The sequence below is a fragment of the Armigeres subalbatus genome, chromosome 2 (genome assembly GCF_024139115.2).
Source record: "Armigeres subalbatus isolate Guangzhou_Male chromosome 2, GZ_Asu_2, whole genome shotgun sequence".
NCBI classification, from domain to species: Eukaryota; Metazoa; Arthropoda; class Insecta; order Diptera; family Culicidae; genus Armigeres; species Armigeres subalbatus.
In genome coordinates this window covers 332,552,993-332,578,533 of record NC_085140.1, presented here as the reverse complement: position 1 = coordinate 332,578,533, position 25,541 = coordinate 332,552,993, and the positions used below count along the sequence as shown (strand labels likewise).

The 25,541-nt window shown below is 36.5% G+C and overlaps 2 protein-coding genes across 4 annotated transcripts in view; both read left to right on the top strand.

Moving 5' to 3' along the window:
• The window catches only part of LOC134212770 (protein Star), a 150,361-nt gene extending 146,903 nt beyond the window's left edge, over positions 1–3,458 (top strand). For all 3 annotated transcript variants that reach the window (XM_062690916.1, XM_062690917.1, XM_062690915.1), the window contains one exon: positions 1,485–3,458. In XM_062690916.1, the coding sequence (XP_062546900.1) occupies positions 1,485–2,123 (639 nt within the window). In that variant the 3' untranslated portion in view covers positions 2,124–3,458. The remainder of the gene's footprint in view (positions 1–1,484) is intronic.
• A 2,416-nt stretch (positions 3,459–5,874) lies between these two features.
• On the top strand, positions 5,875–24,980 carry LOC134216939 (probable cytochrome P450 313a4). The gene is made up of 6 exons (XM_062695700.1): positions 5,875–6,309; positions 6,382–6,634; positions 6,700–6,826; positions 24,066–24,257; positions 24,322–24,748; positions 24,808–24,980. The coding sequence occupies exons 1-6, from the start codon at positions 5,958–5,960 to the stop codon at positions 24,978–24,980; spliced, it is 1,524 nt and encodes a 507-aa protein (XP_062551684.1). The 5' UTR covers positions 5,875–5,957.
• Positions 24,981–25,541: the final 561 nt, after the last annotated feature.

The following is a 25,541-nucleotide window of genomic DNA, read 5'->3' as shown; positions in this document are numbered from 1 at the left end:
TACTTACGTATTGTGTACGTAATTATGTCCATTTGAGCAATTCCAACTAACAAGATTTTTATATAATGGTGTAATGATGTTCCATGATGGTTCTACAGCTAACAAACAAGCTTCAGAATCCATGAATCACTATGTTGGTCTTTTAGACCTCCAATATCTGAACTAATGTATCGCGCCGTAAATATTCCGGGAATGTTATGATTTGTATATACTGGTATATTGATGTCCCATGGGGTTTCTACAACTGACACACACGCACAGGATGCTATGGATCACTTGGTTGGCCTCGTAGATTTCCATTATCTGGACTCAAAAATCGTTTGGAGTACCGTAGATATCCTGGGAATGTTTAAATTTTCATATACTGGTGATGCCTCTTGGGGTTTTTACAACTACCACATAGGCTGAGTTGCTTTGAATCACTCTGTTGGTCTTGTAGACTCCCAAGATCTGAATTCATGAATGATTTGGAGTACCGTAGATATTCTGGGAATATTGTATTTTGTATATACTGGCGTAATGATGTTCCATGGGGCTTCTCCAACTAACACACAAGCTCGGAAATCAATGAATCACTCTGTTGGTCTTGAAGGCCTCCAGTATCTGAACTCAAGAATGATTTGGATTACCCCAGGAACACTGGGAATGCTGTGATTTGCATATTCTGGTGTAATGATGTCCCAAGTGTAATGATGTCTCCAACTAACGTACAAGCTCAGGACCCCATGATTCACTCTGTTGGTGTTGTAGAACTTCAAGATCTGAACTCAAGAAAGGTTTGGAGTACCGTAGATATTCTGGGAATGTGGATGTTTTTATATATTGACATAATCACGTCCCATAGGGTTTTTACAACTAACACACAAGCTCAGGAACCTATCAATCACTCTGTTGGTCTTGTAGACTTCCAAGATCTGAACTCAAGAATTGTTTGGAGTACCGTAGATATTCTGGGAGTCTTGTATTTTGTATATACTACTGTAATAATGTTCCATGGAGCTCCTCCAACTATTACTCAAGCTCGGGAACCAATGAACTGCTCTGTTGATCTTGTAGACCTCCAAGATCTGAACTCAAGAATAGTTTGGAGTACCGTTTATGTTTTAGTAACACTGTTATTTGATAAAAATAGTTTAATTATGTCTCAAGTAGCAATGCCAACTTCAAATTAGGATTGAGGCCCCGTAAAACGCTTTGTTGTTTATGTAGATCATCTGATCTGACATCTAAGAAGGGTTACAATACTAGCGATTTGTTTAGTTCTTCTTCTAATTTGGTACTACAAACATGTGTGAAATTGAAGTTCCTAATCATTTTGAAAAAACTCTGCGTGGTTGTGCGGACAGAATACCGTGCGAGAATGGCACGAATTTGATTTTAGTCGGCGCGGAGAACATTCCGAGATCCCCGTATAAACCCTGATTATAAGAATTCAAAATCTGGTTTGACTAAAATTTTCCAATTTTTTTTTTCTTTTCTTGCAGATCTTGCAAACCATTCCATTCGATCGAGTCCACGTCAAGGTAATCTCGATCCATCTGGTGCACTACTACGAGGAAGACGAGATGATCATCGATGTGGACGAGTACGTACAGAACATTACCCGGTTCCTGCTGAGTAAGTCCTACAAGATGGTCCGCAGCTACGATCGTAACTTCTTCTATCAGTATGTGAGCGTGAACGGTGGCCTGGGTGCCAGTCTCAGCAGGGTGAACAGTGTGGCTGGGCCGAGTGATGGAACGGTGCCAGTTGCCGTAACAGGTGCCAATGGAGGAGAAGGTATCCTTGACAGTAAGGTTGGTGGAGGTGCCAGCGGCAGTGGCATCAGTATTAGTAGCGTAAAGACCACTAGCAACAAAATAAGTAGTAGCGAGAAGGGTGAGGTGCTGCGAAAGGTGGTGACAACGGCTGCGCCCTCTGCCTCCGTGTCGACGATGAAGATTGCAGTGGCCGCTGAGATGCTGCTGGAAGGCGGAACTAGCAGCAGCATCAGTACCAGCAGCAGCATCGTCAGCTCGGTGGCAAATGTAGAGCGGGGAGCGATCGTGGTGGAGGATCTGGACGAGCCGGAGCTTCAAGCATCGCATGCATCCAGCTCGCCACCGATGGTCACCTCGCTGTAGTGGCTGACGGGTGGGAAGCAACCGCAGTTGCCTTTGTAGATGGACTTAAAATTTCGCGATAGCTTAGCGAATTAGGGTTACAGTCTTTTACATGAAACACAAAGCTACCGATTTATCATTCCAGAGGATGGTTACTTGCTCTCTATTTTCTCGGTGGTTGCGATGACTGAGAGATAAAGTTGGCGAGCGAGTGAGTGTGACTGACAGATTTAGATTGTATTATAGATATTTGAAAGTAGAGAAAATGAAGTAGCATTTAGCCGAAAAAACCTATCACCGAAACACGGGTTAATAACATTTCCTTTGAATAACTTTGTTGGCATCTTTATGCTTCAGTTTTGCATTTCTCTTAACGCTCTCTGTACGGAACTATAGACCGTACCCAAACGAACAGAAGTTAGACTATAATGAAATATATTCATATTTATTGAATTGTAGCCCTTAGGACAAATATCATCTACTTATTTGTGAATGCGGCGAACTGCTCTGCAGGTGAATTTTAAAACCTTTTCATTTTGGAGGAACGTAATTGCTCAAAAATTAAGAAATCATTGAAATAAAAATTGAATTTATACAATTCGACACGAATGAATCTTTTGTAGGTGTAAGAATTCGGTATTTGATTACAAAATTTATGAATTTTGCCTTTGTTGAGGCGTTTAAAAATAGTTTGTACACGATACTGAAACGAGAGTCAAGGGAGGCCATTCGGTGCATGCGGTTGAACATAATGTTCTAGAGAAAATGACTTGAATGGATTTTGGATTGACCTAAATTAGACGATGACCATTATTGCCTTCCTTAACCTCATGAAAATATTGTATTTTCGGTTAAATTTTAATTATTAGACGAATTGCGTCAGATACTTTCTTAGCTTTCCAGGAGTCGCGTGGTCATGAGTCGCATAGCTAGGCTGTGTACAACTAAAGTATTTTTCAACTGGTGTTGTACTTTTTGCAATGGTGCGAGTTCCAGACGGTTAATATTATGCCTTGAACTAGTATTATATCCTGCACAGGAAAAAGCCTGCGATGGGAATGACGATTTTAATATTTCATACATTTTTATTAGAATTATTATACTTATTATGAAAAAAAATAGAAAACATTATTTCTACTATTCATCAACGAACAACAAGAAAAAAAAACAAACATGAATGTAGTTTTATACATTTATCTTTACCATGAAGCGACAAGTTTGGTTGCAAACAGCGAACGGACATTCTGCAACTGATTATCTATTAAGTACCTACACAAACCTATCATTTTACTGAACTGTTGAAATTTAATTAACATAGATGTAAACATAGTAAAAGCAAAGTCAAAATAAAATAAATGATCTAGTTTTGTCATTGAGAAAGAAACCTCCTTTAAAAACCTTAACTCTTATTTGAAATGGATTTTATTGCACATGGAAGAAATGGGCATATAGATTTATAAAAAGCAAGCACAAAACGTTTCATTCCGCTATAAATTTCATATTCGTGAATATCATCTTACGTCAAGATCATAATTGGTTTGTGTACAAAACTACTCCAACCCTGTCAACTAATTAGCGACTTCTTCAGTGCAAGTCATACCTTCCAGGTAGGGATGAAACGATACCACTGAGGTATCGATACTTTTACTTTGAATTAGTATCGTATAAAAGTATCGATACCACTAAATATCGAATTAAAAGTATCGATACCTACTCGTATCATATGAGTAGGGACACGGCAGGTATTTCCGTCCATCGTCGTAGGGTCTAAAACCAATGAAAGCAACGTCCATTTGCCATAATTTCACTATAGCTGAACGTTTCTCCTGAGCTTACGATTTGGTACGGATGAGTTTAGCAAAAAAGTGTCTCTTCTATTGGTTTTTGAGACTATGACGAAAAGACGAAATACCTGCCTTAACCCTACTCAAATTTTTGAAGTAAATTTCAAAAACGATTGTTTTGTCGATGTCATGTTATTCATTATTTATGTTGAATGGAACACTAAAGAATTAAGCACATTTCATTACTATTTATTCTTCGATACTTTAATTCACTTGACTCGAGAGTGTTTTAAAAGCTGTTAAACTTTATTTCATTTGAAACATTCAATATGTATATCAATTGCATCTTATGATCAGCATTTTTCTGTATTTTTAATTCATGTTCCTAAGATGCGAATCTCTCTGATGTTTCTTCAATGGGATGGGACTTTCGCAACACAGCTGCAAATATTAGTTCAAAGCCGAGATTACCCCAGATGTTTGGGTCATTTGCTATCGAGTTTGAGGAAAATTTAAACCAATATAGGATTGAGTAAAGTGACCAGTTATTTCTTGGACCAATCCGGGACACTTTATGCATTATTTATTTTGAAAGCTGTATCTATTGAGCAATATTGTTATGAGTAATGATTTTATTATTAACTAGTCGACCCGGCAGACGTTGTCCTGCATAGTAGGCGAAAATGTGCGTTTTCAACTGCCCATGCAAAGATTCCCATACAAAATCGTGTTTTAATTTTTCACGATTTACTCAACCTAATTCGTGAATTTCGCATGAGGAAATATAATATAAACCCGTCGAAAACTATAACGAATGTTTCTGCTGAAGAAATGAAAAACATCCATCCAGCCGTTTTCGAGTTATGCGGATACAAACACAGACCATTTCATTTTTATATATAAGAGAAGAAGAGAAGATAATAATTTATTCAAAACTAGCGAAAGAAACCCAGCTTTGCCCGGGTGGTGAAAATGTCATAATGAACTATTTGCAGCACCGCACTCTAGATCAATTTTCATGCGCTGATCCAACTGACCCAAAATAGTATTCTAATGTTTTTTTTACATTTCCCCGTTAAATTCACCAACTTTTCGTATATACAAACCTTGCGGTTCCCAAAACGAATCGATTAGGGAAAAAATTATGCAAATCGATCAACCCGTTTGCGAGTTAAATCGTCAGGAAGGAAATCTCAACTCATTTTTATTATATAGAAGATTTTATCAAATCGTTTCAAAAGAATTTTGTGTCCCATCAACCTTCAACACCCAGTATGACGCCAACTACTCGATTTCTTAGAAACGATTACTTTGAATTTTCTTAATATTTTGAAAAGAAATGTTTTGAAATCTTGATCTCGTGGCAGTGCGGTTTGCGGTGCCGGTCGTCTGAGTATATGGTATAGTATGTGAATGTATCAAGTGCTTCAGGCGTTTTCCTGATTTTACAGATTTTATAGATCATTACAGATCATTTTCTGATATCCCGATTCTCAGATCCTGTGACTCAGTGGCTCAGAGCCTTTCGACTCAGATCATAGTCATGAACTAAAAATTGACATATTTCTAATTCCGTACATCAAACTAATTTTCAATATTCCCACATTCTCCACCCCCTCAGGTTATTCAAATGCTATTCCAAGGATTCTCTAGAGACTTCACTGTCTGGGACTTCCCGCATAATACGAGAAGTATGGTCATGGTATGGATTGAGCATTGACCACATTCACGATCCTCAATTTTAACTTGGAATTTTTTATTCGAATTAAATACTAAACTTAGAAGATTATTTCGAAGAAAATACGAACGTTTCTATTAAGGTTTATTCAATTTAATAAACTTTAAATCGGGTACTCGATTGATTCAAGTACTTCAATTCGATACTTACTTGGGATCGGATATCAAAGTATCGATTCCAAAAGTACTTGGTATCGAATCAAAAGTATCGAGTATTTACTCGTATTTACTAGTATCGATTCATCCCTACTTCCAGGTGGTATGCTTGCAATTAATCTCCTAGTTGTGTTTAACGCTTTGTTGAAAGCAGTGGTTATTTTTTTGTTTCAACAAAATGTGGTCCATTTTTCTGATAGCAATCATAATCTTCATCGGAACCCTAATTTTCTGGCAGTACCGTGCACGATATCGTTTCGCAGATGAGTGGCCTACCATGCAACCGGTTTACCCTATAGTGGGAAACGCTCCCGCCATGATGGGTAGAACCGTTATTGAACGATTTGAGCTGATGCGGGATGTGTGCATCTCGGCTGAAAGAATTCTGAAAGTATGGGCTGGACCTAAGCTGCTATTGGTGACCAGCCATCCAGATCTGATTCAACAAATTTTAAACAGTTCGGTGTGTTTGGAGAAGCCGTATCTGTATCGGTTCGCCGGATTCGAACAAGGACTGTTCACAGCTAAGTGTATTACTTAAAAGAATAGAATATTATCATGTAGATTCGTCATGGGCAATTTCTCCTATGTTCCATTCGTAGATCACGTCTGGAAAGGAGCTAGAAAGCGAATCAACCCTAGTTTTAACCTACGGATCATCCACGGATTTGTACCAATATTTGCAAAATGTGCTCAAAAGATGGTTGACCGTCTGAATGAATGTGCCGACGGAGCTACAATTAACATACACAAGTATACGGCTCTATGCACGTTAGAGATGGCCTGTGGTACGACGATGGGTATTGATGTCCTGCAAAGTGATGGAAAAGAAGAATTCGAGCATGGATTAGATGAGTGAGAACTGTGTATACTAAAATAATTATCAAAGTTGGTAATGAAAAGAAATGGATTTGTTACAGAGCATTCAATGGTGCGGCGATAAGAATGACGACAGTATACTTGTATCCCGATATCATATACAAGTTAACTCGATACTATAAGGAATTGAAGAAAGCTAGAAAAATTGTCTGCGATTTCTTCATAAAGGTAAGAACACTTAACTCAAGTTGAGTCTCTTAGCTAGAAGCATTGTTTCATAGCTATTGCTTTTACTTACCTTGTAAGTAAAACACTTTATTTTATTGTGTAAAAAACAATTTAAAAAATAGAAAACGCCCAAAAGGCACTGCTCTAAATGTTGTTTACGTGTTCGGGCTATTGAAGAATGGTATGTATTGCAAAATATATGTGATCGTAGACGAACACATATATTTTTTTTTGCATCATTTGCAGCTTGTTCTAAATGTGTTAATTTATTATCAATATAACGAAACCAGTTTTCTACAATCGATCATGTTTTGATTCAGATCAAAACTGGAATGACCTTCACTGCGAAATGATGTCGATTCCATTCATCTCAGTCCATAGTGAAACATCGCAAAATGTGTCATATTTATATTTAGGGGCCATGCCAATATGGCCCACTTAAGGAAATCGTTCCGAAAAGCGCTGAAAAGCTCATAAAATCATCATTCAAATGTTGTAGATTTATACATATTTTTGCATGTTTTTTCATTCATTTCATTTATTCAGACTAAGGCCGAAGTGGCCTGTGCGGTATATAACAGTTTTCTCCATTCGGCTCGGTCCATGGCTACACGTCGCCAACCACGCATGTTTTTTCAATAAAATATAAAATTAAGGCGGATAGAAGCGAAATCATAAAACTTTCTTATAAAGAATTATAATGCGGTTTTCACGTTGAGGCATATGTGGAGCATTCTATTAAAGATCATCTTAAAGTATAACATTGACATTACAAAACTTGTCAATAAGCTCAAATTGAGGGTGGCTCATATTGTCCCGTATGTTCATATTGCCCCTATAGTTAGTAGAATAACGAAACGGCTTTTTCAGAGCAAAACAAGGATGTGTACATTGAAGGGTAGTCGATGAAATTTTGTTGTTTTTAGAATAGTTTTAATTGGGTTTTTATCAATTCCAAAATGCTCATAAGATGAGTTCTCGCTTAACTTTTCAAAAGGTATTAAGTAATATTTGTTTCATGAATTAATTTGAATACTGCAATCAATAGCTTTCATGTTGTTCTGTTGCAGTACCCAAATAAATTGATGAAAAAAATGTTACTTAGGTCCTTTTGAAAAGTTATGCAAGTTTTTCTGTGGCATTTTTTGCTATTTTATTGAACTTTAACCACATACGCCTTCAAGTTTTATGTACGTTAGATCATATTCATATTCGTGAAATAATATGGAAGTTTATTTGAGTTGTAGGGACACGGCAGGTATTTTCGTCTGTTCGTCATAGTCTCGGAAACCAATAAAAGAGACGCTTTTTTAGAAAACTCATACGTACCAAATCGTAAGCTCAGGAGAAACGTTCTGCTATAGTGGAATTCTAGCAAATGTACGTTGCTTTCGTTGGTTTTTGCCCCTATGACGATGGACGGAAATACCTGCCGTATATGCACTCTAAGCATGTTTTAAACACTTGTTCAGGCACGCTAAACATTTCATACAAAATTAAGTTTTAGTTCAGCCCATTTACAAGAGGTGGAAAGATTGATTTAGTTCAAGAACTGGAATGTTTTTCCCAAAAGGTAAATGATAAGATTTTAAATGCTTTCTAAAACAGTTGTCCTACGAAACAGTCGTCCTCTAACAGGGACGTTCCGTGGTGGAACTCAAAATTGGAGAAACTGCGGAAGACTTCGTAAACTTTTCAATAAAGCAAAAGAACCTCGAACTTACTGAGTATTATAACGAAATTAGAAAATCCAAAAGAAGATCCTGGGTTCAAACGTGTGAAAATATTAGCAATACTCCAGAAGTCGCGAGACTTCAGAGGGCACTTGCAAAAGATCATACTAATGAACTAGGGAATCTGAAAAAAGAGGATGGATTTTCCACACAAACTTCTGGTGAAACATTAAAGTTGATTATGGAAACCCATTTTCCTGGATCGATTATGTGTGTAGACCCAACAACAAGTGGTTCGTTTGAAAGTCAAAGATGTTCAGCAAGAACAACTAAAATGTCTGATGATGCGAAAAATGTTGCACAACCCTTGGCGATATCTTTACGAAAGCCAGGGTGCAGAATGCAGTGAGATCTTTTGAGCCTTATAAATCTGCCGGACCGGACGGAATAATTCCAGCAATGCTGCAAAACGGAGAATCAGTGCTGATTCCGCCGTTAATTGAGATATTCAAGGCCTAAAGTCCTAATGGCCTAATTATAAAGTCTAAGACTCAATTATATTCCATCTTCATGGAGGAAAGTAAAAGTTATCTTCATACCAAAAGTAGGAAAGCGGGGTAAGACGCATCCTAAATATTCAGGCCCATTAGTCTTTCATCAGTTCTGTTGAAAACTATGGAAAAGGTGTTGAGTGATTATATCAACTCAAATTACATGATTAAACATCCACTGTCTAAGTTCCAGTTTGCTTACCAGTCCGGTAAGTCAACAATTACGGCTGTTCATACAGTGGTATCTAAAGTGGAAAAAGCGCTTTCGGTAAAATAAATAGCACTTAGTTCTTTCTTGGACATTGAAGGAGCTTTCGATAACGCTTCTTATTCGTCAATGGATCGTGCCATGAAGAAAAGAAACTTCGACACGAACATTATCAAATGGATTTACACCATGCTTGCAAAAAGAGAAATCTCTTCAGAGCTGGGAAGTTCGTCTCATACAGTATGGGCAACAAAAGGTTGCCCTCAAGGAGGGGTCCTCTCACCACTAATGTGGTCCTTAGTTGTAGACGATCTTCTAGGAAGCTTAGAAGAAAAAGGTTTCGAGGTTGTAGGCTTTGCTGACGATATTGTCATCATAGTTAGGGAAAATTTTGACAATATCATTTCTGAAAGAATGCAATGGGCTCTAAATTTTACCCAATCGTGGTGTATTCAGGAAGGCCTTATCATTAATCCGTCAACAATTGTATTTGTACCATTCACTAGAAAAAGGAAACTTGATCTAAAAGCTCTTAAGCTTGGAGGACTAGAAATTCAGCTTAGTGAACAGGACAAAAATCCTGGGAGTCATTTTGGACTCTAAACTAAACTGGAATGCTCATATTGAGTGTGCGATCGGAAAGGCGACTAGTGCCTTCTGGATATGCTCTAAAACATTTGGAAGAAAATGGGGCTTAAGACCAAAAATGATAAAGTGGATTTATACTTCCATTATTCGTCCAAAACTGACATATGCTGCTCTTGTATGGTGGTCAAAAACAAAAGAGGCTACTGCACAGAAGAAGCTGACAAAACTACAAAGGTTAGTGTCCATTGCTATAACGGGAGCGATGCGTAGCACTCCTTCAAAATCGTTAGATGCAATTTTAAATATGCTACCATTGTATGAATTCGTGCAGTTAGAAGCGGAAAAGAATATGCAAAACCTTAAACGATTGAAGTTATTCAAGTCAGCCGATTTTTATCACTTGAGTATCTCACAAAATGTTCAATATGGGCCAGTGATGAATATGAGTGGAGACTGGATAAAACCTGTGAACTATGACATTCCTTATAACATAAGTTAGCCATCACGTATGGACTGGGAAGTCGGAGGTCCCACTGTTCGGGACGGTTCCATAAAATTCTACACAGATGGCTCAAAAATAGGAACAAAACGGGAGCAAGAATCTTCGGCCCCGGGGATATCGACCTCAGTGGCAATGGGAAACTATCCAACGGTGTTCCAAGCGGTGCTAATATCTGTGTAGAAAGGAAATATAGATATGCAAATATTTGTATCTTCACAGATAGTCAAGCGGCACTCAAAGCATTGAGTAGCTTTAAATGTACACTCTTGAACAAACGACGATTGTTACGTGACGTTAGTAATGCTCACCTGAAATTCACGTAACTTTTACTAAAAATCTTGAATATGACTGTATACTCACGTAAACAATTTAAGTGAGATTGTGTTAGTGTGATTGCAGCTTCGGCATTTGCGGAAGACCTGCATTGTAAACAAGAATGAATGATACATAACCTAAACATAATGAGGCTTCGCGGAGGTAAGTGATATTTTCTGCATTTTTCCTCCTTGGAAAAAATCAACGGAGGTTGGATAAAATTTATTAGAATCGTTGAAAAATGATGTGAAAGTAAAGGAAGCTGCTTGGAAGTCTAGAGCTACAGTTTTCCGGTCGCGTTAGTATAAAATTTGTAGTCTAGTTTCCACTACTTTTTGGTTAATTAACAGCGGCAATATTAGCAATTTTCGAGCAAAAACTGGTTTTATAATTCTCAGCGATTCTCATTGACATCATTTCTCAACAAATCTGATAAACTCCATTCAACATTCGCCGATAACTTTGTTTTTTCTTCAACAGTATTTCTGCAATAACTCAAAAGCGCAATGACCAAATGACGGCATTTCAATGTATCAATGCATCAACAACGTGAAAAAGATTCCTTTTTATAGGAAGTCCCTGTTCATGTTTGCATTCATAGCAAATCCACTATATTTCAATACATTTCAAAACATGTAGTGGTTACCTGCTGTCTTGTAGCTTTCACTAAAATTTCACGTAACCAGTACGACCAAATCACGTCAGGTTCACCTGATCAAACACGTAACTACTTTCAAGCTCCACGTCATTAGTACTGGAAGATCCAGTCAGAGTCACCGGATAAATCACGTAACTCAAGGGAACTAAAATTTGTTCATGTTACTTGTCATTCAGGTCACTTTTACGTGACAAGTATGGTGGATGAGAACCACATTTGTTTTCAGGTAAATATGACGTGAAGATTTTTCAGAGTGTAGCAATATGGCCCACTTAAGGAAATCGTTCCGAAAAGCGCTGAAAAGCTCATAAAATCATCATTCAAATGTTGTAGATTTGTACATATTTTTGCATGTTTTTTCATTCATTTCATTTATTCAGACTAAGGCCGAAGTGGCCTGTGCGGTATATAACAGTTTTCTCCATTCGGCTCGGTCCATGGCTACACGTCGCCAACCACGCATGTTTTTTCAATAAAATATAAAATTAAGGCGAGATAGAAGCGAAATCATAAAACTTTCTTATAAAGAATTATAATGCGGTTTTCACGTTGAGGCATATGCGGAGCATTCTATTAAAGATCATCTTAAAGTATAGGGTTGGGCGGGGCAAGATGGGTCACGGGGTAAGATGGGTCAGGGTCGTTTTTGAGCATCGTGTACATTTTAATGTGGAGATTATGACTTTGTAGGAGTAATAATTTGGTTCTACTTTATTATCACTCGATTTGATGATAAAATTTTATTTTGGTAGAGTATGGCAATGTAAAATATTTTTCAGCATTGTTTCTTATGCGAAACAAACTTTCTATAAAACGTGTAATCTCGTCGAGCAATGTGAAATTTAAACATTTTTAGTAACATAGTGAACGTATTATAAGTAATGTAGGTGATGTTATACTAACTGCGTTGAAATAAATAAATTTGATCGAAAATTAGACATTCTAACGTGAACTTACAAATGGGGCAAGATGGGTCAGCACATACTAAAGGGCATAGTTCGTATTTAAAACATATTTTCCATTGTTGGTTCAATCATTTTATGGTTACTTTTGACATAATGATGTTAATTTGTTTATTGAAAATGTCTATTTTTTGTTTTTAAGAAAGCTATATTTAGACGGCTTGTTTTCATAAAAATTTGCAGACATTTTTAAATGTAGAGCCATTTCTTCATCCAAGGCCCAAAACTTATTTTTTATTCAATATAATCATTTTCAATAAAGCTATCTATCTGTGTGTAAATCAATATTGGGAATAAAAACAATATTAATTGTAGTATTTAAAGGTGACCCATCTTGCCCCGCTGTTTGACCCATCCTACCCCGCCATTTTTTGATTGACAGAAAAATAGACTTCTACTTTAATGACTCGAAATGGAGTAAAAAGTGGAATTTTTGTTATTTCATACCCCTGGCTTACAGATTATGAGCGATTTTTATAGATCCATGTTGAAAAATTTAAATAAAATGTTTCTGTTTTGAGATATTCAGGGTTCACCTTAGGCGACCCATCTTGCCCCATCATACCCTAACATTGACATTACAAAACTTGTCAATAAGCTCAAATTGATGGTGGTTCATATTGTCCCGTATGTTCATATTGCCCCTACTGCCCCTATAGTTAGTAGAATAACGAAACGGCTTTTTCAGAGCAAAACAAGGATGTGTACATTGAAGGGTAGTCGATGAAATTTTGTTGTTTTTAGAATAGTTTTAATTGGGTTTTTATCAATTCCAAAATGCTCATAAGATGAGTTCTCGCTTAACTTTTCAAAAGGTATCAAGTAATATTTTTTTCATGAATTAATTTGAGTCTGTTGCAGTACCCAAATTAATTGATGAAAAAAATGTTACTTAGGTCCTTTTGAAAAGTTATGCAAGTTTTAGTTCAGCCCATTTACAAGAGGTGGAAAGATTGATTTAGTTCAAGAACTGGAATGTTTTTCCCAAAAGGTAAATGATAAGATTTTAAATGCTTTCTAAAACAGTTGTCCTACGAAACAGTCGTCCTCTAACAGGGAAGTCCCGTGGTGGAACTCAGAATTGGAGAAACTGCGGAACACTTCTCGTGAACTTTTCAATAAAGCAAAAAGAACTTCGAATTGGACTTCGTATACGAGTACACTTACTGAGTATAATAACGAAAAAAAAAGAAAATCCAAAAAGATCGTGAGTTCACACTTGTGAAAATATTAGCAATACTCTAGAAGTCGCGAGACTTCAGAGGGCACTGCAAAATATCATACTAATGAACTAGGGCATCTGAAAAAAGGATGGGTTTTCCACACAAACTTCTGGTGAAACATTAAAGTTGATTATGGAAACCCATATTCCTGGATCGATTATGTGTGTAGAGCCAACAACAAGTGGTTCGTTTGAAAGTCAAAGATGTTCAACAAGAACAATTAAAATGTCTGATGATGCGAAAAATGTTGCACAAGCCTTGGCTGACGATATCTTTACGAAAGCCAGGGTAGATAATGCAGTTAGATCTTTTGAGCCTTATAAATCTGCCGCACCGGACGGAATAATTCCAGCAATGCTTCAGAACGGAGATTCAGTGCTGATTCCGTCATTAATTGAGATTTTCAAAGCAAGTCTAAGACTCAATTATATTCCATCTTCATGGAGGAAAGTAAAAGTTATCTTCATACCAAAAGTAGGAAAGCGAGATAAGACGCATCCTAAATCATTCAGGCCCATTAGTCTTTCATCAGTTCTGTTGAAAACTATGGAAAAGGTGTTGAGTGATTATATCAACTCAAATTACATGATTAAACATCCACTGTCTAAGTTCCAGTTTGCTTACCAGTCCGGTAAGTCAACAATTACGGCACTTCATACAGTGGTATCTAAAGTGGAAAAAGCGCTTTCGGTAAAAGAAATAGCACTTTGTTCTTTCTTGGACATTGAAGGAGCTTTCGATAACGCTTCTTATTCGTCAATGGATCGTGCCATGAAGAAAAGAAACTTCGACACGAACATTATCAAATGGATTCACACCATGCTTCCAAAAAGAGAAATCTCTTCAAAGCTGGGAAGTTCGTCTCTTACAGCAGCGGTTCTCAACCTTTTTCTTAAGTGGTACCCCTTCAGACCTTGGCACAGCTTGAGGTACCCCCTAGTTTCTTTTAATTTACCGGTAAGCTGAAATGTAGTAAGTGAGTAATTGATTTTCACTGGGCTTCTATCAAACCTAACCATTCAATTTGATTTATTTTCAAAAACATAATTTTGAGCTTCCTTGCTAAAAATAATATTTTTCATGTTAATGTGCGTCTTCAACTTTTATTATAAAACGGATGCGTTACGACAACAAAGTGAAATTTAGGATACTTCCGCAGAAAGGGTAAAAAATAAAGATGTTCGGTGTTTTCGAAAAATAAAACAGTTCCTGAAACGTTTAGTCTTCTGGTAAAAGACCATGATGAGAGAGACTGGGTTCGATTCCCGGTTCGGTTCAGAAAGTGTCCTCGACTGGACAGTTTTAACGTGCCAACAATGCAAAAATAACAACAAAGTTTCGAAGCATCGCAGTTAATAATATAATGCCAAGGAAAAGTAATAGATCTTAAAAACTCTGCAAGGATTTTGAACTTTTTATTGGGTTAAGAAAATATCTTTAAAATGTTGGGGGCCCGAGTGAAATTGAGCAATTCTTTTCAAAATCCTAGAAATGGAAGGGACAATGTGAGGTATCAATGTCTGAGAAATTTGATTTTGTGTTCTAATAAAAATATAGAAGTTTCTAAAAAAACTTTTGAGAATTGAGAATTTTAGGATTTAAAGCATATAGTGAGCATTGAGTAACTCCAAGAAACGGAAGGTTGATGTAAACATCACGTTTTCATTGAAGATTGGCAACAGAAGACCGGTTTGCTTAATTTGTTCGAAATCTGTTTCTGTGCAAAGAGAATACTATGTTTAACTAGTCGACCCTGCAGACGTTGTCCTGCATAGTAGGCGAAAATGCGCGTTCTAAGCTAAGTTTCCATACGATTCATAACTTTAGTTTTTCACGATTTACTCAACCCCACTAATGTTTTTCGCATGAGGAAATATCATATAAACCCGTCGGAAACTACAATGAACTTTTCTTCTGAAGGAATGAAGAAAATCTATTCTGCCGTTTTCGAGTTATGCGGATACGAACACAGACCATTTCATTTTTATATATAAGATTTGATTTTGAAGGAATTTTAACAACATTGCGAGACCAAGCATTGTAATGTGATATTTATATTGGATCATTAAAAACAGTTGGAAAAGCTGCAAAGGTGGTCATTTAGTATAAATTTACAATATTTATTAAACAGGGTGTCGACTACCTGGAAAAAACCTGGAAAGTCAGGGAATTTCAATTTAGACCTGGAATGTCAGGGAAAGTCAGGGAATTTTGATTGAGGTCAGGGAAAAATCACAAAACTGTAATAATAAAAATTCATATTGATTTAAACAGCTGTTCAAGCTGTGAAGCACATTTTATTTTTTCGTGTGACCCGTTGGCAGTCTCTAAACTAAAAGTCCATATTCCTCATGGCATTTCTATTTTAGATCAATAACAGAGGTTGCTCAAATGGTCACTGTTCAGGCCTGATCCAAATAGCATTTATGAAAAGTCCCCCCTTATAATTTATTATTTAAATTAAAAAAATCACACGAATAAAGCAAAAAATTAACTTTTTAATTTTAGTGGTTTTGTGTCAGAGAAATTTTTTAATTTTTTGCAGTTTCTTCATTAGTGATGTTCATGCAAGTCATGTTCCCATCAAACAGTTCTAAAAGTTCGGTCCAATATTCAATAATCAATCGAGAGAGTTAGTCTTAATGGAATTATGTTGATGTGATTGTAGGAATTACGATATATCACAATTAATTTATATTGCTGACTAAATTGCAATTAATCGACTCCAATGAAAAACCAATAATATCCCATTAGCTTTTGATGTAAATTCATCGCCTAAATGTATGAAAATTATCTAGTGGAAGCAATCGAAACTGAATCGAAACGCATAAATGGGCCATAGTTCAGAACCGCTCAACAAACAATCATAAAAACATTTCAACTTTCAAACAAAAACTTGGTATTTAAAGGCTTATTTCAAGAAAACGTCGAATACTACGATTGAAAGTGCCTCAAACAAGATTCTGTAGATAATGTTTAAAAACCATTTCATGAACTTCCATTTGATGATGGGCTTATAAAGACATTGGCACTTGGGCGGTCAAATTATTGAGCATGTTGAGAGAATGATAGTGGATAAAAGCATAATAAGGTCTACCGCATGTAAGTAGATGGCGACTATAAAACGTTACTCCATACTCCACAATCATAGACGCTCTCCTAGAAAATTGAAAGTAATTTGATATAAATTGGCAGAATCAAGAAGATCACATCAATCATCAATCAGGTTTCAGAATAATTCTTCAAAACTTTTCAACAATGTTTGTATTATCTACAGAAAACAAAAACAATGCTACGTTCAATTATATTTGCAACCGTGAGATATTTGTTGTTAACTTTTCAAATTGCATATTTACTCTTAAAGCGAAATTGTAGTCATGTTAACAGATGACTATGTTTATCTCTAGACATTGCCTACTTATATTTTTTTAAACCACAAACATTATTAAAAACCGGCAATGTTTCAGTATTACATTCGCTGCTTTGATTTTTTGAAGATTTATTAGAGTGATTTTGTATGTATAAAATAAGTTCATCACTAAACGTTACTTTTGATGTTTACAAAACAATTTTATCAGGAAATATTCTGGTTGATGTTTGAGAATTTTGTCCATAAATTACTTCAGTGAGATACATTGGATTCTGTTTTTACACGATTTACATTTTCTCAATTTTTAATTCATCCTAAATGTTAAACGCATAATAATAACCACGTGATTTTTCTTTGAATTATTTAGATTTTTTTTAAACATGTTTCAAATACTTTGGTGGCAAGTTGAAGTCGCACGATCAAAATTACCAGCAAAAAAATCGTAAAAAAACAGAATCCTGTGTACTTTGAAATATCTTCAGAACATAATTATTATGATTTCTTTTTCAAAATTTTCCAAATTAAGGTACTCCGGGGCAAGTGAAAATACGGGGTAAGTGGGTACTATGGCTGCTGATCAATCGATAAACGTTTTTAGTGGTAACAATCTTCTAGAAAGATGAAGCTGGACTATCAACGAATACAGCCCACACCAAAATATTTGGAATCAAAACCATTTGAGGCACCATGCTAATGCTATTGCTTGGTCATGACTTTAGACTACCGGGAAAATCTATTACTTATATTTTAATTCAATGGATTTCCACCATAATAGTCGTTTTTAAATTTATCATTGATGTGGAAGGTGAATAATTTGAGCAATCAAATAATTGTGTGACATCGAAAATGATTTATAAGTTTTAATTTAAGCCAAAATTTGCAATTTTCACTTACCCTTTAGTTTTAACATACATGGGGCAAGTGGGACATATTTGAACAACAATTTCGTTAGAGCCCTTTTAATTGTTTTTAAATCGTTGTCTAGTGAAAAGTAGCTTCGACACTCATATATCATATGGATCTGAATCAGATGTAGTTTGCTTATTGTTGGTTTCACTGTTAAATAGTATTGTACAGTTGATTAACAAATGTGTATTATTCATTCTAAAAATTATCTCCCGCAATAGTTATAACAATGCGATATTTTTCCATTTACAGTGCAAATAATCTATTTGTTCAACGATAGGTCAACAAAATGTGTCTTGTGTTTTGTTATTTTCAAATTGCGCATCAAATTTTCAGATTTTCAGATAAATTAAGTGCTCATCACATAAATTGGCAATTTCGTTCTATTACAAATTTATAACAGTGCGCATAGCCTGAATAAAAACGTTTCTTTTGAGGTACTGATTTATGTAATAATCTGTGCTTTAAACACAGAAACATTCACTCGAATGGTGAATAAAGATTTGCTTATCCTTTCCATCTAAAACATTTGGTACAAAAGTAACCCAGTGAAGAGCAAAACAAGAGCCAATTAAACAGTAAATCGGCTGTTGTCTGGTGTTCATATTTGCTAAAATTATAATCCCTTCCTTGTAGTAAAAACAAAAATTCGACAAGCAACAAACCTCCATCCATGATCTGAAAATACTACGACTCAGAAGTAATATGAACATTGTAGATTCCTTCAATTAGTTTAGTTCGACAGTATAAAACAGAATAGGTCCCACTTGCCCCGTTTGAAGGGGTAAGTGGGTCCTACAGGTCAATTTCTTTCTTTTACTACCAATATTTTTTGTAATTGAATAAATGGCTTACAACACGTCTACACTTCAACAACGGAAGCATATAATGATGTATGCGTGGTTAATGTTTTGAAATATCGTGTTTTATAAGTATGCGTTAACAATTTTGCTGAACTAGCGTTTTTTTAGGTCCCACTTGCCCCGGGGTACCTTACTTCAAAATTCTTCCTGAAAAATAAAAAATGTTCAATAGTTTTTTTTTTCAAAAACTCTACTTCAAAAAACTTAATAGATTGTATGGTATTTACTCAAATTTAAATGTATTTGTGGAGGGATTCATACAAAAAACAGGCCTTCATACATTTTTCCACAAGTTGTTTAAAAAATTCCATTAGATATTTTTTATGAAATTTCATCGCTTGTTGTAGTTGTTGATAAAGTCTAACATCGAGTTGATAGTAATTGAATTTTCTGTAAAAAAAAAACAATGCTGTAATTCCAAAACGATTGATTTACTTTGGAAGTTTTGGCAAATAACTAAAACTCGATAAAATAAATGGATGTAGCTCTCCCTAGCATTTGAGGCTAGTTATGCCACTTCTTCTCCGAAGGACCTGAGCATATTCAAACCAAAATTTTAAAGTATCGCAGTGGTTATAATGTTTTCCTGGACTTATTGTAAGTGCTGTATGGATTTGTGTGAGATTGTAGGAATTGAATTCTTGAATATCTGTAAGATTGCAAGCAGTAAGTGATGACTGAATTATAATAACCTATCGGGAGCTCTGCGCATTTACTAGAATCTTTGTGAACGACCAGAATTACCTACCATTTATTACAAAACCTTAATGTTCTGCTTCTACAAGTGAATAGGCTTCTAATAACTTAGGAACTCGTTTGGTCTACAAAGATTTAAACATGCAGGGATTTTCATATGCTTAAGAATTTGAAAAAAAATCATACCTGGAATTTTTCGAGAAATTACTGGCAAATCAGGGAAAGTCAGGGAATTTTATTTTCAAATTTGAGTCGACACCCTGTTAAAATTATTTGTGGAAGAGTTCAATCATTGAAGCTCTCTTCACTCGTGCAATCACTAAGTCTGAAAATGCAGCACGTGTCAGTTTTGCTGTTGGTGAAATTTTGTCAAAACAGTTCTAAGAACGAAGAACTTGTTAAGGAATGCATATCGGCTGTTTTGACATCGTATGCCCTATATTCTATATTCCCCCATGCGATGGAAATATTGATATGAAAAACATGGCACAGGTAGCTATTTTCTCAAGGGGAATTGTAGATCGTCTGAAAATCACAGAGGAATTCGCAGCTTTGATTCCAATGAGTGAAACGACTACCGAAAAAGACTTGAAGAAAGTTTTTATGACCTGTATGAAGAGTTAGGACTCTCCTTTAAAAACTGGCCTTACATCTGATGTCGCTGGTACCGATAAGGAAAGAACACTCATTATGATATTTCTTAGAAAGAAGAAGCATGACTAGCTGAATGATGGCATTTCCCTGCACATTGAATTATTCACCAAGAAACTATATGTTCGAAAACGATCAATATTCTTGAAATTTAGACGATCGACAATCAACTTTATCAACGCGAGGGAACTTAAGCACCACTAATTCCGAATGATTTTGACAGACATGGAAGCAAAATACGTAGATTTGCTGTATTTCTTCCTATTGGCATTACATCCCCACACTGGGACAGAGCCGCCTCGCAGCTTAGTGTTCATTAAGCACTTCCACAGTTATTAACTGCGAGGTTTCTAAGCCAGCTTTCCATTTTTGCATTCGTATATCATGAGGCTAGCACGATGATACTTTTATGTCCAGGGAAGTCGAGACAATTTCCAATCCGAAAATTGTCGACCGGCACCGGGAATCGAACCCAGCCACCCTCAGCATGGTCTTGCTTTGTAGCCGCGCGTCTTACCTTACGGCTGAGGAGGGCCCCTGAGAGATTTGCTGTATTGACCGAGGTATTGACGGGAAGTTCGTTGACTTAGCCGTGGTACAATGCTTGAAAGATTTTTTTCTCTTCGAAAGGAAATCACAATTTCTTTACCAGATAAGGGTCTGTTCACAAATTACGTAACGCTTTTGGGGGGAGGGGGAGGTCCAACTTGCGTTATACTTTGTTACACTAAAAGGTGGGGGAAGCGGTGGGTACTACCAAATGTTACGCATAACGCGAATAAAAATTTATTTGGATGTATTTTTTTTTAATCACTGAATGAAGTAATTGCTGTTTATCGTTATAGTATATTAGTCATTTTTCGAAATCAAGCATGCTGACATAGCGGGACTGATATGCGTAAGAATACCAAGCGAATATTGTATTTATCTACACCACAGTTCCGCAAAACTATGAAAATGGTTATGATCGCAAATACTATTTTCGTTTCTACTAGCTGCATTCTTGATATCCTTGATTTTTAATCATGTGCCGTCCCTATTCTAAACAGCGTTAAAAAATGCCAAAACCCAAATGCTTCAGAAAAGGAAAAAAATTTGCCTTCAAAATTTTCAGTTACGCGTTACATGGGGGAGGGAGGGGGTACCAAAAATGTTACTTTTTGTTATGAGGGGGAGGGAGGGGGTCAAAAACTCGGATTTTCGCGTTACGTAATTTGTGAACAGACCCTAAAGGAAAATGAATGGTTGAGCTGGATGACACCAAACATCTTGATGACTTAAATATAAAGCTGCAAGACAGGGATCTACACGTCGATTTTTAATTTTTCAACATTTAAGATTTTAAAACAAAATTAATATTTTGGCAGAGAGTTACTGGAGTTTTCAAGAATATTCGCACACAAGCCATTCGCCTAGCTAGAACACAGTAACAAAACTTCCATTTTCTTAACACCGTTTACTGTTATTAACAATGTACCTGAAATATTTCTAATTGAGATTATTAACCTCCAATGTTAAAATGAGCTTAAATCTGAAGGCCAGACCTGTACGATAATCTTCCACATAACGTACATATTCACATATGAGTTTCATAACATTGTAAATTAACGTCCAAGTCGTGTGGTTTAATCCCCGGAAATAGGCAATTAACTTTGTTTGAACTGAACCTAAGTTGCGTACTCTTGCCTACGCAATGCGGTCGGGTCTGAGCTTGACGACCGACTGGCAAATAGCTTACACAAACTCACTTGATCAGTACAGTTGCTGTTGAAGAATGTGTATAGCCGCCAGACATTCTAAATACTCACGCTCCTCTAATGTGGACGTGTACTATACACATGTGGAAGTATTGGCTTGAGAAATGGATTGCGAGTGATTTGACTATGCGTCCAATTTGGGAATCTCGAGCTCGTTCAGTAGCCGCTAGGTTGCGAAGGCCGACGGAGGTCCTTCGTAGCTTAGTTGGTTAAAGCACCAGTCTAGCGTACTGTAGGGTCATGGGTTCGAGTCCCATCGAAGGGAAAGTGGTTACCTCCAATACATTTTCCAAATCAATATCTTCCACATAACGTACATATTCACATATGAGTTTCATAACATTGTAAATTAACGTCCAAGTCGGGTGGTTTAATCCCCGGAAATAGGCAATTAACTTTGATTGAACTGTACGTAATTAGTTTACGGCCTCTATGAACTGTGGGGCAACTATGAGCTTTTTGAAAACTGCTTTTTTTTAAAACTGTATTAAAGTGTTTTTTTTTTCAATTTTAGATTGAGTTCAACACTAGTTTTGATAACTGCCAAACATGTCGATGTTTCAGTTTTGAAGAAAACTCCCCAAGCAACCATGGAGCTTTATATGTTGCAAATAATACAGCCATTAAAGTTGACTTAAAGTGGAAAAATGCCCTTTTACGACCGAAATAATGCTTCATTACTTTGACATGTTGAAATAAAACATAAGTAATGCATTGCTGCATTTGTAATGCTGAACTAGTGCATCGTTGCTTGACAGTTGATGAATAAATGCATCTTTACATCGTTAAAACTGATCTAATGCAATTAGCATTTAATATGCTGATCTGTGATTAATTACCTGCATCAATTAATGCTTGGTGGTTACTTAAATACTATATTTCTTAGAGCCTGTGAGGAAATCGCGTAGGTTTATTTATTTTGGGCTGTGATCCATCGGAAATCATATGTAAAAGGGGATTAAGTGTCCCCAGTCTCCCCTACTATTCCGAACAATTTTATAGAACATCACTTTTTTCTAAAAAATCATTAACAAAAAACAATATATAACGCGCATTGGTCATTGTTACCAACAGCAGCGAAGGGCACCGATCTTCCAGCAGGGCAATAAGTACACAATTGTGTTTATGCCACATGCTATAAAGCTAAAATATGTTTTCATCTTTTAATTAATTAATACATGAAATAATTAACAAAATACTCACATCTTCGGTGTTTTTCGCTTCGGAACAGTGGATTGGGTGCCATTGCGCCCGTGCTGTTGCTATATTTTATTGCTTCTTTCGACATCAACAAGCACGTCGCAGAGAACCAGAAAAACACCGAAGAATAACAGACACATACAATAACGATAGTCCGACAGCTAGACACATGTTCAGGGGTTCACAATCACATTCTCACGTAACAGTCATTTAAAAAACCCAGATTAATCCACCTAGCGTTGGTGGTGCCTTTCTCGCATTTAGTTAAGACACCAACCTTATATGGGGTTTATATGGTCCGATGTACCATTTTCTTCATAACTTTGAAACGCAATGACCGATCATTATGAAATTCAATAGTGATCAACAAGGCTTTGTCTCCTGTCGAATGAAACTTGTTGCGAGAAAATCGGTTAAGGATTACTACACGAAAAGTTGTCTAATGTTTTTTATAGCTTTTGTGCACACACATACACACACACATACACACATACATACACACAGACAGACAGACATGTGCTCAGCTCGTCGAGCTGAGTCAATTGGTATATAATACTATGGGTCTCAGAGGCTTCTATAAAAAGTTCGTTTTCGGAGTGAAATGATAGCCTTTCGGTACAACTTAGTTGTACGAGAAAGGCAAAAAATAAAACTGTTTTAGGGATGGATAAGTTGTTATAATTTTTCATTGATATCATAAAAATTACATTGAATTGCAGAAGTCAGTAAAAAATTTCAGTAAATTAGATAATGTACGTTATACTCAACAGATCCAGCACATAGTAAATCATGAATATCGCGCTTAGTTTCAAAGGGGCTGTATTGATCGATTTCTCTTAATCGATTTTACATTTTGTTAATAACTCAATTGTTCCAAAAGCTACAACCGTGATTATTGATTCTGATGCAAGATTCAATCATCCTTTATCACACCTACGACGAAGAAAAATCGATTAATACAGTTACGGCACTATGAAACGAAGCGCGAGAAATGTAGGTTGTGCAAAATAATTTCAGTGTTTTATGTATAGCTATCTTGTCCCGTCCTCCCCTGTTTCGGTTATACATAGTTCTGTATACATATCAAATAACTACTTCTTCTTTCGATTCATATAGTTGATTATAGAGAGGCAGCATTACCTACAACAGAATAACTCCAACTCCAACACCAATGATGACGATAAAGATGCTGTTGAAGACTGCTACAAACCAAAAATTTTGGTCGATCAACTCTTGACCAGTTCTGTCGATGGAAAAATGTTCAATCAAGAACAAATCATAGATAACGTTTATGCGGTTATTACTGGGGTATGCGAATGATTGTATTCACTTCAATATTCAAACTGTTATTATACCTTTTCTGCGTCTAAAGGCTGTCGACACCACCGGATTACTCACGGCCCATGCGTGCCTCTTTCTCGCATTCTACCCGGAAATTCAGGACCGCTTGTTTGCCGAAATCAATGAACACTTCCCGAGCACATGTGATGAACTCGAAATAACCCATGAAAAACTCAAGCAGCTAACCTACACCGAAATGTTCCTGAACGAAGTGCAACGCCTCTGGACGGTCGTGCCGGCGATTGCTCGGCAGAACATTTCTGAAATCGAGATCGATGGAATCAAAGTGCCGCCAGGTAATACTTTCGGGTTGAGTTTATATGCGCTGCATCGGAGGCGGGACATCTGGGGACCGGATGCCGAACGGTTTGACCCGGAGAATTTTACCGAAGAACGGGTCAAGAACCGCCACCCGTTTGCGTTTCTTCCATTCAGTGGAGGAAGTAGAATTTGTTTAGGTGAGTGCGTTATATTATCGTCTGTAAGAACTTTGATCATAGTGTGATATCTTCCGTAGGCTGGCGATACGCATCTTTCAGCACGAAAACTGTGATGGTTCAATTGATCAAGAATTTTAGATTTTATACGAAGATTAAGCAAGAGGATATTCGTTTTAAGCACGACTTAACGTTGAAACTACCGTTTGAGCACTTGGTACAAATTACAAAACGAAACTCAGTTTTAAATTGAATACTTCCTTTGCCCCTTTAGGCGTCTACGTTCATTGTCCGAAAAGGCCACCTGTTAGCGATACGCTTCCGTATCGCGATACAAACCCACGCTCACTTACGACCACGTGATATTTTATTAACGAATTATTTTTTTCAAAAACCAATAAAACATAAGATTAACATACAGCCCTCCCGTCCTACTTAGTCACACTTGGTCGACAACTAAGAAGCTTTGCACAAATCCAAAAATTTATATTTGTCTGTCTAGACTATATGTGTGGATGTGAGCGTGTATGTGTGTACAATAAATAGTGTGCCGTACGGATTCGCACTGCCTCTGTCCTCATGGGTCTCAATTGCGTATACTAGCACCCATATTGGTCCCAGTTTCGTATTGGAAGTATCTTACTGTTCCCCTGAAATCCCATTTTCACATCGCTTGGAAAAATAGTTTATTTTGGGATACTTTGGTTAATAACCACCGAATAATTGTAACGCTACCTTCAAAGTTTACATATATTGGTAGTTTTTCAACTTAATGAAATTGTTTTAATGTTAACAAATTTTAGAATCCGTCCAA